We start from the raw sequence: 12,632 nt of genomic DNA on the forward strand, positions 1-12,632 counted from the left end.
AAGTACAGATACCCCCCAAAACTTCTTAAGTAGTATTTAAAGCATTTTTTACTTAAGTACTTTACACCACTGCACAACATACCAGTGAGGTACAGATTTGAAGAAAGCCGCCTACTAATACCCCCAGGATACCTGTATCCGTAACAAGGAACGTAGTGAAGTAAAAGTACAAGTTGGCAAAAATATAAATAGTAAATTACAGATACTCCAAAAAACTTCTTAAATACTATTTAAAGCATTTTAACTTAAGTACTTTACACCACTGCACTGTACAACAGACCAGTGAGGTACAGATTTGAAGAAAGCCGCCTAATCAACTCAATTGGAAAACATCCTGTTGCGAAGACTAAACTAATTTCCATCCCTAGCTGACACATACTGTATGTAGAGACAAAGACAGCAGACAAATATTTACATTATATCTGGCAACACTTGACCTTTGATTGAGATAAAGAAGGTATTAAACTGAAATATGAAAAAGTAAAAAGTACGGTATAAAAAAGCCCTGGGCTTGAAAGTGCAGCTGACCAAGATGTCCAAACAGAACAAGTCAGTCATAATTTGCCTTCATTGCACACAATATTGAGGATATGAACTTCAATAATATATATATTTTTTAACACTAAGCATTCCTTCACCGTCATATCAAGTGTTTATATGTATCCCTAAATAAAGGATAAAAAAAACTATATATATTTAAAGGGGTGATCTTTGTGATTAAAAGTGTCTTAGACGAGAGCTGTCCCAAGACAGCTATCAATCATCAATATTTGGATCATGAGAAGAGTGCAGCTGCTGTAGCGGTGAGCCATCCCACTGCTCCTCCAACACCAGCCACCACTGCTCCTCCCACTGCTTCTCCCACTGCTCCTCCCACTGCTCCTCCAACACCAGCCACCACTGCAGTTGTAGACCCAGCTAACCCTGCTGCACCTAGAGGGAAACAACACAACATACTTTGGTCACTGTGGCATTCACAACAGAATGTACCTCAGGCATCAGGGTATCCTAGTGGTTAGAGCGTTGGACTAGTAACCGGAAGGTTGCGAGTTCAAACCCCTGAGCTGACAAGGTACAAATCTGTCGTTCTGCCCCTGAACAGGCAGTTAACCCACTGTTCCCAGGCCGTCATTGAAAATAAGAATGTGTTCTTAACTGACTTGCCTGGTTAAATAAAGGTAAAATTACAAATTAAATCATAGCCTTGTCTTGTCTGACAATAAGAGGTCTTCAATGTTCTAATATGCAAAATCAAGGTGGAAGAAATAAATCTTAAAGAGAGATGATCAAGGTATAGTTGGGGATTATCACAAGATCATATTCCTATTGATTCTGTGACTAATAGCAATTAATTGACAATATGGGGCTCTGTAAAGTTGCCACTGTATTGGACACAACACAATTATTTAAACTGATTTTTAACTATGATATTTAAACACATGAAAATGTGACTGTAATTACCTGCCGCCTGCAGAACAGCAACGGTGCTTCCAGCCAACACACCACCGCCACTTGCAGTGGCTGCGGATGCCATCATGCCGGCTGCTACAGAGTTTGCGGCGATGCCAGCGGCGGTAAACCCTACAGCGCCTAGGGCAACTGGAGCCAAGACCACCGCTGCCCCTTAAAAGTTTAAATGAACATTTCAATTGTAGCCTACTATAGTTGGTCAAGTAGCAAATTGAAGTTATTGGGTAAAATGTTAACAAAAAATGGAATCTCTCAAAATTAGCTGTGAAAACGGCAAATGATTTAACATGTGTAGTTAGCTATGCTTTTTATTGTGCACTTGTAACATTAACCATGGGTTGAATTGGCATTTTGCTGGTAGCTTAGCCTACTTAAACTAGGCTATCCACAATATTGGTATTTCCATGGAATTTCATATTGTCTTATCATCAGTTTTTAGTTTGAAATGAAACTGACACAGGGTAATCTGATAACATATATTACCGTTTTAATTATGTCACAGTCGATTTTTAAATAGCATGGCAAATGTCTCACCTGCTCCTGCTGCGACCGCAATAACCGTAACTGTTTAAAAAAAAGCAAGGATGTACAATGAGCAAATATAATTACATGAAAATTGTATGCCACATTTATGCATTGGTTACTGTAGCCTAGCCTACTTCACACAATTTAGATTTAGCCAGATACATTAGGGGTTTAGGTTACTCACGAGCATCCATGGTTCCTCAGTTGACTGTATCAGTGACTGCAGGGGAAAAGACTGGGTCTGGGTTAAATAACGCAGTGCCTAGAATTTTTTGGGAAACGAAACTTAGGTGCGCCAATTTACGGTGTGTCTGTATCCATCTCGGTGCGCATATTGGACATTTCAACCATTCCGCATTGGAAAATTGATCGACAGGGTGCTGGTTGTCACAACTTGCCGTGTCGGTTGTCGTAGAGCAGGCAAACAGAAACGAAAGTCAACCGTTTCTTGTTCCTGTGAAAAGGATATTAGATAAGGATCTAAGATAGCTCGGCCATCACGTGAAAGGAACATGAAACAGGACAATCGAGCCAATGGTGCAGGCGAATAGGCTTTTGGTTATGTTCAAAGGTAGTAAAGAAAGGCACAATCCTTTATTCGTTTTCCAGCCGAACGGAATCCCCGCCGCTTGGCTTTTTATAAAACTGAGGGATGAGGTTAGAGAAATGTAACCACTTTCAAATTCATAGATGGATCTACAGATGCAAAACGCAGCTATAGTGCGTTGCAATGCAATGACTGCCGTGATATTAAAATGATAGTTTTGAAGTAATGTTTGTCCACGAATACATTGTTTACAAACAGTGGAGTAAAACAAACTTAATTTTTGGCATAAGACAGTTGTACTAAGCTTATATGACACTTTAAGTAATATTATTCTATGGGGCTTTACAGTAAATACTGTAAGTGACATGACAGTATTTAGATTGTTTTGGCCCATCCCTTGACGCTAGGTGGCGCCAAAGGCTTGCATTTGACAATACTGCAACTACAACTATGAGTGAACAGTTACTCTGCAGGTGGCACTGTGGTTTCTTTAACCTTTATTACTGTAAAACAAAAACTATCTTCTCTTCAGTAAGGGCATTACAATACAAAGCACCACTGTCAAATGAGAGCACTGTAACAAATGTTTGTTTTGGTAAACTGACTGTAACCAGGCCATGGGATTTTGCAGAACAAAGGGACACATTGACCAGAAAGTAAAACATTTACAGGAACCCATTTGAGTGAGTCTTTGAAAATATACAGTTCACTACAAAAGTATTGGGACAGTGACACATGTTTTGTTGCTGTACTCCAGCACTTGATTCAATGACTATGAGGTTAAAGTGCAGACTGTCAGCTTTAATTTGAATGTATTTTCATACATATCAGGTGAATCGTTTAAAAATTACAGTACTTTTGTACATCGTCCTATTTTAGGGGACCAAAAGTATTGGGAAAAATTCCCTGATATGTGTAATAAAGTAGTCAAAAGTTTAGTATTTGGTGTCATATTCCTAGATCGCAATGATGACATCAATCTTGTGACTCTACAAACATGTTGGATGTATTTGCTGTTTGAATTTGGTTGTTTCACATTATTTTGTGCCCTATAGAAATGAATGGTAAATCATGTATTGTGTCATTTTGGAGTCACATTTATTGTAAATAAGAATAGAATATGTTTCCAAACACTTCTACGTGAATGTGGATGCTACAATGATTACGGATAGTCCTGGATGAATTGTGAGTAATGATTAGTGAGAAAGTTACAGACACACAACTACCAGGGGGTGTTGAGTGGTAGTGTTCTGTGCTCCCAGACAGCTGGTCTGGGGTAGGATAAGATGGGGTTAAATGGTGGAAAGGGGTGGTGAGTTTTTTAGTGAGGGCTAATAGTTGGCAGGGTAAATTTCCTTTTCCCTCATTTTGTATTACTGTATCACAAAGTACAATGAATTGTACAGTAGGTGACTGCAATACAGCAATTGGTTTGGTCTGCCATTAAAACTTAAAGAAGAAGGACAAACCAATGAAAAAAGACACTGTACCAGTGGAGGAAAAAGTCCTAAATTGTGATACTTGAGCAAAAGTAAAGATACCTTAATAGAAAATGACTCAAGTGAAAGTCAACAAGTAAAATACTACTTGATTAAAAGTCTAAAAGTATTTGGTTTTAAATATACTTAAGTATCAAAAGTAAATGGAATTGCTAAAATGTTACTTAAGTATCAAAGGTAAAAGTACAAACCATTTCAAATTCCTTATAATTAAGCAAACCAGACGGCACAATTTATTTTTTCGTTTTTTTATTGACTGATAGCCAGAGGCACACTCCCACACTCAGACATAATTTACTGACTAAGCATTTGTGTTTAGTGAGTCCTCCAGATCAGAGGCAGTAGGGATGACCAGGGAGGTTCTCTTGATAAGTGTGTGAATTGGACCATTTTCCTGTCAAAATGTAACGAGTACTTTTGGTGTCAGGGAATATGTAAGGAGTAAAAAGTAAATTATGTTCTTTCGGAATTTAGTGAAGTATAAGTACAAGTTGGCAAATAGTAAAGTAAAGATACCCCAAAAAACTTCTTAAGTAGTGTTTAAAGTATTTTTACTTAAGTACTTTACACCACTGCAGAACAGACCAGTGAGGTACAGATTTGAAGAAAGCCGCTTACTAATACCCCCAGGATACCTGTATCCGTAACAAGGAATGTAGTGAAGTAAAAGTACAAGTTGGCAAAAATATAAATAGTAAATTACAGATACTCCAAAAAACTTCTTAAGTAGTATTTAAAGTATTTTTACTTAAGTACAACAGAACAGTGAGGTGCAGATTTGAAGAAAGCCGCCTAATAAACTCAATTGGAAAACATCCTGTTGCGAAGACTAAACTAATTTCCATGTAGAGACAAAGACAGCAGACAATATTTACATTATATCTGGCTAGGCGATATGGCCAAAATATCAAATCATGGTATATGTCAAATTTTTGACAGTATGACGGTATTTTGTTTTTGATTAATAAAAATTCTACATTTGCTTTATTAGTAGTGCTTGACCCTAGGTGTAACGGATTTACTCCTCTTCTTCCGAAGAGGAGAGGCGAGAAGGATCGGAGGACCAATATGCAGCGTGGTTAAAGAACATGGTTCTTTAAATCAGAGAAACTATACATGAACAGAAATACAAAACAATAAACGTGAAAACCCGAAAACAGTCCCGTGTGGACTGGCTGAAACACAATAAATCACCCATGTCACACCCTGGCCTAACCAAAATAATAAAGAAAACACAGAATACTAAGACCAGGGCGTGACACTAGGGTGGCAACACATATTCTACATGATTTCAATGGGTCTTTCTCCATCCTGATTGTTATGTACTGTTCAATTCAACTTCAACCTAATTTTCTGCATTTCCTGCACTCATTTGAGATAGTATTTGGTCCCATATTCCTAGCATGCAATGATTACATCAATCTTGGGACTCTACAAACTTGCTGGATGCATTTGCTGTTTGTTTTGTTGTGCTTCACATTCATTTGCTGTTTGTTTTGTTGTGCTTCACATTCATTTGCTGTTTGTTTTGTTGTGCTTCACATTCATTTGCTGTTTGTTTTGTTGTGCTTCACATTATTTTATGTTTCAGATAATTTTCGACCCTTTAGAAATTAATGGTAAATCATGTATTATATAATTTTGGAGTCACTTTTATTGTAAATAAGATTAGAATTTGAATACTTCTGCATATATGTGGATGCTACCATGATTACGGATAGTCCTGAATGAATTGTGAATAACGATTAGTGGGTAAGTTACAGACGCACAAATATCACCCCCCCCCCAAAAAAAAATGCTAACCTCCCCTGTTATTGTAATGGTGAGAGGTTAGTATGTCTTGGGGGTATGATATTTGTGCGTATAACTTTCTCACTCCTCATTATTCACGATTCATTCAGGACTATCCATAATCAAGGTAGCACTCTGTACAAAAAAAGTTATTTAATTTCCTCCTCCGGTATGGAGGAAAATACCTTTAACATCAGTCATTGTATAATTTCAAATCCGAAGTGCTGGAGTACAGAGCCAAAACAACAAAGAATTGTGTCACTGTCCCAATGCTTTTGTAGCTCATTGTATACAGTGCATTCGAAAAGTATTCAGACCGCTTTTTCCTCATTTGGTTACATTACAGCCTTATTCTAAAATGTATACAATTATTTTTTCCTTCAATCTACACACAATAACCCATAATAACATGGCGAAAACAGGTTTTTAGAAATGTTTGAAAATGGTATTAAAAATAAAAACAGAAATACCTTATTTACATAATTATTCAGACCCTTTGCTTTGAAACTCAAAATTGAGCTCAGGTGCATCCTGTTTCTATTGATCATCCTTAAGATTTTATACAACTTGAATGGAGTCCACCTGTGGTAAATTCAATTGATTGGAAATGATTTGGAAAGGCACACACCTGTCTATATAAGGTCCCACAGTTGACAGCGCATGTCAGAGCAAAAACCAAGCAATGAGGTCGACAGGATTGTCCGTAGAGCGCCGAGACAGGATTGTGTCGAGGCACAGATCTGGGGAAAGGTACCAAAACATTTCTGCAGCATTAAAGGTCCCCAAAAACACAGTGGCCTCCATCATTCTTAAATTGAAGAAGTTTGGAACCGCCCGGCCAACTGAGCAATCGGGGTAGAAGGGCCTTGGTCAGGGAGGAGACCAAGAACCCAATGGTCACTCTGACAGAGCTCCAGAGTTCCTCTGGGGAGAAACTTCCAGAAGGACAACCATCTCTGCAGCACTCCACCAATCCGGCCTTTATGGTAGAGTGGCAAGACAGCAGCCACTCCTCAGGAAAAAGCACATGACAGCCCGCTTGGAGTTTGCCAAAAGGCACCTAAAGGACTCTGACCATGAGAAACAAGATTCTCTGGTCTGATGAAACCAAGATTGAACTCTTTGGCCTGAATGCCAAGCGTCACTCTCTGGAGGAAACCTGGCACCATCCCTACAGTGAAGCGTGGTCGTGGCAGCATCATGCTGTGGGGATGTTTTTCAGGGACTGGGAGACTAGTCAGGATTGAGGGAAAGCAAAACAGAGCAAAGTACAGAGAAATCCTTGATTAAAACCTGCTCCAGAGCGCTCAGGGCTTCAGAGTGGGGTGAAGGTTCATTTTCCAGCAGGACAACGACCCTAAGCACAGAGCCAAGACAACACAGGAGTGACTTCGGGACAAGTCTCTGAATGTCCTTGATTGGCCCAGCCAGAGCACGGACTTGAACCCGATCAAACATTTCTGGAGACCAAAAAATAGCTGTGCAGCGACATTCCCATCCAACCTGACACTGCTTGAGAGAATCTGCAGAGAAGAAAATGAAAAACTCCCCAAATACAGGTGTGCCAAGCTTGTAGCATCATACCCAAGAAGACTTGAGGCTGTAATCACTGCCAAAGGTGCTTCAACAAAGTACTGAGTAAAGGGTCTGAATACTTATGTAAATGGGATATTTCAGTTCTTTGTTTTTAATACATTTGCTAACATTTCTAAAACCTGTTTTTGCTTTGTCATTATGTGTAGATGGATGGGTGGGGAGACAATTGAATCAAGTTTAGAATAAGGCTACAACGTAACAAAATCCTTTCCGAATGCACCGTATATTTTAATATGTAGCATCTAGTAGTGCAACCCCGTCGAGGTTTCGACCTCTTTTGAGTGTAATTGCTAAGGTCTTAAGACTGTCAGATACAGGGACCCAGATTCCAGTCCCAGTAGGGTTATCACTCTCATTTTCTGCCATATCATCGCTGAGATATATTGGGTTTACACGTACTGTCGTCTTTCTTCAAACGTGCACCTTGTGGTAGAACTGTGTCTCTGAAAGACCTTCAGTCCTTTAATCCACTGGGAGTTTATAGGGGTCACCACCTGTAACAAATAGGTAGGACATGGTATCATTGGGTTTTTGTGCAGAATTCTTCCACAAAATATAAATGCTGTTTCTTTATTCATGCGTGTGCTTTCCCTCTTTTTGAAGATTATACTTGGATATTTCTAAGCAGTATGGTAAATATGACACACCTATGAGAGGGCAAGTTGGAGCTTCTGTCATATTGTTATAGCATTCAATTCACAGAGGGACCTACCTGAATTTGTACTATAGAACGCCTTGTTTTCGTTGGTGTGCAATAATGAATACACCCCAGATCACCCAGTCTTCCACACAACCTAGGGAGATTCTCAATTGAATTGGACACTGTCCACCTTTCCTCCATGACCCAGAAAACTAGTGGTCAAGGAGTCAATTTGTTAGTAGGCGAACAAAGGAGTCTTGCTCCCCTCACTTACCTACTTTGGCAGGAGGCACAAGAGTATCCTCATGTTTTAAAATCCACCACACCTCTTGAATCAGGTGTTTTATCAAAAGGGAAAAGCATGCTCAAATGTAAAAATATGCTACTTCACCTTTTATCTAGAACATTTCTTGCACAACTAAGCCACATTTGATTTTGTCACATTTTGTGATTCCACCCCTGTAAACGCAATTTGTCTGACGATACTGGAGTAATTTCACAGACGCGTATGTTTCTTCTCCTCGCTGCCTCAATAACCTTTGACCTTAAAAACAATAGATGAGCAAAACCAATTGAGATTCTCTCCTAATTTCCAACCAAGGCTACTTCATATAGAAAAAGCACCAATCTTCAGCATAGGCTTCTACCTCACCGGTTACCACTGTTGCTGTTTGGAGGTTTAGGCTCAGTCCTTGTTATGTCCTGTGACACATACTTGAAAATAAATGTCAAATATGAAATTCATTGGTGCCAATTAATGAAACATCAAAACATTTTTGCCAAGCTTTTCCTCACATACAGCTTTTGTTATAAAGCTGTAAAATCATACCGCTGTAATGACTGAAAGTGGAGTCTGCTCTAGTTGAGTGTTTAAGTCAAAAAATTGTGAGAAGAGAACGATCAATAGCCAAGTGTGATGTGATATACTGACATGCTGTGGCTCAGCTCATAAGCACAGTACCTTGTCAGTCATTGATTTGTCAGTTGTTTACCTCAAGCATCCTCCTGGAGTTCTGTAAAGGTGAAGATGTACTGGTCGAAAGGTCACAGAGGAAACAAATGTGGTGCATTCAGCCATTTAAGATCTGTGCGTGTAAAAAAAAAAAAACAGTCCACTGATAATCCTATCCCAAGACTAACCGGTCTCCCACAGCCACGTGGCATAGGATGACAGAGGCAAAACACAGAGGGGATCAAACATTTATTTACCCTTGTTAAAAGTTACAATAAAACAATTAGCATCTTTAAACGATAGCAAAATAAAGAGAACCAAAAATATTGGCCAATACATATTTACAGAGACAAATTGCAGATAAAAAGCTCACATTTTTGTACACGACCCCAACATCTGCATCATAAACTCTGAAATGTGAACACCGCAAGACTCAGAGGCTCAAATGTGTTTTAGCCAGAAAATAACCAGAACGAAGAAGTTTCCTTTTCCCCCTCCTTGAATGTTTTTCTATACAGCACAAAACACTTAATTCGGGGGTAAAACATAGTAATGTAGAATATATTTTTTTAGATGATGATTTGAAAGGTTTGTGTCCATATAACAGTCATTTCGAGTGAAGGAGGTGGTATGCCCTGCTCCATAACCGTTGTCGATTTTTAAATCCCAAGAGATGAGAAATAAAAAATAAAATGTTATAGGACTGCCACGCGTTTAAAAGTATGCTTCTCCATGAATTGGGAATATAAGTCAGTATTCCTGATTCATTCTACATCCAATCCAATACCTTCCCCACACGCCAGTCCCAGTGTGTACCATGAGGGGGCGCTGTAAGCCAACACTTTCGTGAGAGGGCCATCAGTAGAGAAATGATAAAGGCAGTGAACTGGTGGCTGAATCAGCAAACGTGATTATAGCCTTCTTCATTTGTATTAGTTTGTAGTTTTGTTTATAAGTTTAAGAACGTGGCACGAGTCTCATATATTTATATACTTTAATCTTGGAAAAACAGTTCAAGTAGCTGCGACGAGTCACGGTCACTCTGTCTTGGGCTCGGTCTCAGATGCTGCAGGTGTCGTGACCTCTGCGGGGGCTGCGGCCTCCTCGGCAGGGGCTTCCTCTGTGGGAGGGGCTTCCTCTGCAGGAGCGGCCTCTGCTGCTGCAGCCTCACCCTCTGGGGCCGGGGTGGCCTCCTCCTTGGCCTCTGCCACAGGCTCGGCGGCTGACGTCTCCTTTGCTGCGTGACCATTCTCCTCTGGCTTGTCCTCCGCCGTGGGGGAGGCGGCCTCCTCCTCGCTGCTCTTCTTGGTCTTCTTCAGCGAGATGCCCTTGAACTTGAAGGAGTTCTTCAGGGAGAACTTCTTCTTCTTCTTGGCATCCTTGGCGGCCTCTCCCTCGACCTTGGCCACCTCTCCTTCGGCAGCAGGGGCAGCCTCGATGGAGTCTGTCTCGCCCTCTTTGGCTGGCTCGGCTGTGCCATTCCCATCTACGGGAGCTGTGTCCCCATCGGGCTTGGCAGAGACATCTCCATTGGTTTTAACATGGCCATTCTCCTGTGGACAACAGTGAGAGAACAATTTACAGATGTGGAGAGCAATAATGAGAATTTTCTAAATAAACTGGTGTGGGGAGAAAATTAACCATTATAAGCAGCCCATACCAAATTGACTCAATCTACAAGTCACTGTTGATCAAGAAAGTGGCTCAGGAGATAAAAATCATGACTATTTTAATTCTGTGATAAGGCAGTGTGATATGTCCAACCAACGTATCAGAGGTTTGTCATTATGGACGATTACTTGACTGGTCATATGCATAGCAAAAAGCTTCATATGCACAGCAGGTTTGCATTACTCGCATCGACCACGTGGGGGCAGTCGTACTCCACCACAACCAGTCGAACAGCAAGATGAATTTTGGAACAAAGGAATCCCCATGGAATCTAGGAGATTGCTACATTTGCAGTTCATTGCAAAATGTCAATATCGTTCTCTTCTAGCCTTTCGAATAATCCAAACTAACTTCTCTCAATTTGTCATATTAAATTGAAATGATGATGACATGTTCCTAGCCTTTTGGCCAAGGATAAACGAGGAAATTAACCATCTCTGCTAACGTTAGCTAAAGAATGCACCAACTGGTAGACGAGCCGCCTCAATGAGATGGTTAACTGGCAATTGCACCCACACTAAAACCGTCAGCTAAAGTTAACATAGCGATTTATTGTCCAGGTAACGTGCATACGGGCATGTACGATAAAACACGGTTTGAGTAGATCATTTCATGTTTCCAGCGCTACAAATTACATCGAAAATTGCACAACTCTGCTTGCTTTTTTCAACAGAACGCTTTGCTGCCCTGCGGGTGCGCTTTGTTTGCAACGAGCCGTCCTCATTTGCATCCTTTGTCGCCCATCCGACAGGGCGACCGCTGACGGCTTCCAGCACCAACTCATGAGAGAAAGCTAGTTCAAATAAATCCGCTTTCCATTCAGATGATAACTATGTAATTTAGTCCTGGTGTTATAATACGGTCAATTAGCTACTGTACTTGATTAGATAGACTAAAAACTAAACGAATTTAACAAAACGGTGGTGGTTGTGGCGCATGGCACCATCAATTAGCCACTCAACCAAGCACAGTATTAGCTAAACAATTGAATTACAAAATGTAATCACTGAAATCAAAACAGGTGGTTCGACAGCGAATAGTCATATTTTTATCCTAATAAGGTTTAGCTAATTAGTCAAATGTACTGTAACTGTTAGCCGTGAGGTATCGCTAGCCTGGTATCACGTTGCCCATCCAACTCACGCTGGAGGTGGGCATTGGGTGCCAATGTGGACGCATACAACTGTTTCTCTTACCTGGCCATTAGTTTTAGCGACAGCTGGGTCGTCGACGGCTTTTCCATCAACAACTACTCCACCCTTGGAAAACTGAGCTCCCATCTTTTATGCTTCCTAAACAAAAAGAAAATCTAAAAGAAAAACCGAGACGATTTACGGTTTTAAATCCAGCCAGGGATAGGTAGATCTTGCCAGATTTTGAAATCCGTGTTGATCCCTTTTACGTTTGGGAAGCAACAAAAGTTTCCCCACTCTGGTCTACTAACCTCACTGCTGCTGAGCACAAATTAAAGAAGGCTAGGGCTACAAGTGTGAGTATTTCAACCGTGCCTCAAAATTGTGGAAGACTCCACCTATGGGCGTGACTACACGGACACACACAATCTGCAACCGTGGATTGGTGTTGGAATCCCCTCCTCACCCCCTATCAGCTTCAACGAGAGTGTTTATTACAGATGTTATGAATATGGCGACGGAGCCAGTAAGAATTGTATCTTTATTATCAGATATTTTTATTGAACATAAATAGTAAATAACACTAGTATCATATCTTAAGGTTTCCAAGCACTTTAAATTAATCTAATTAGAAAATCCTCCATACAGTGCACTGCAATTCTACACTTTAAAAATGAAAGGTTCCTGGAGGCATCTTAAGGGGTTACTCAGATTGCAACACCAACATAACCCCTAAAGGTGCTTCCAGTCAGGAACCTTTTCCCTGAGGAACCTTTTATAAAGGATCCTCAAAGAACCGTTTAGAGTG

The 12,632-nt window shown here is 40.3% G+C and overlaps 2 protein-coding genes across 2 annotated transcripts; both read right to left on the bottom strand.

The window, feature by feature from the left end:
- Window positions 1-287: 287 nt before the first annotated feature.
- On the bottom strand, window positions 288-2,408 carry LOC135561904 (interferon alpha-inducible protein 27-like protein 2A). The gene is made up of 4 exons (XM_065004254.1): window positions 2,180-2,408; window positions 2,005-2,034; window positions 1,462-1,623; window positions 288-933 (listed from the first exon to the last, which is right to left on the bottom strand). Exons 1-4 carry the CDS (start codon window positions 2,187-2,189, stop codon window positions 776-778), a joined length of 360 nt encoding a protein of 119 aa, XP_064860326.1. The 5' UTR covers window positions 2,190-2,408; the 3' UTR covers window positions 288-775.
- A 6,848-nt stretch (window positions 2,409-9,256) lies between these two features.
- LOC115146293 (MARCKS-related protein 1-A-like) lies at window positions 9,257-12,170 on the bottom strand. Its single transcript, XM_029688288.2, has 2 exons — window positions 11,888-12,170; window positions 9,257-10,573 (listed from the first exon to the last, which is right to left on the bottom strand). Exons 1-2 carry the CDS (start codon window positions 11,969-11,971, stop codon window positions 10,058-10,060), a joined length of 600 nt encoding a protein of 199 aa, XP_029544148.2. The 5' UTR covers window positions 11,972-12,170; the 3' UTR covers window positions 9,257-10,057.
- Window positions 12,171-12,632: the final 462 nt, after the last annotated feature.

This window comes from Oncorhynchus nerka, linkage group LG18 (genome assembly GCF_034236695.1).
Source record: "Oncorhynchus nerka isolate Pitt River linkage group LG18, Oner_Uvic_2.0, whole genome shotgun sequence".
Classification (NCBI taxonomy): domain Eukaryota; kingdom Metazoa; phylum Chordata; class Actinopteri; order Salmoniformes; family Salmonidae; genus Oncorhynchus; species Oncorhynchus nerka.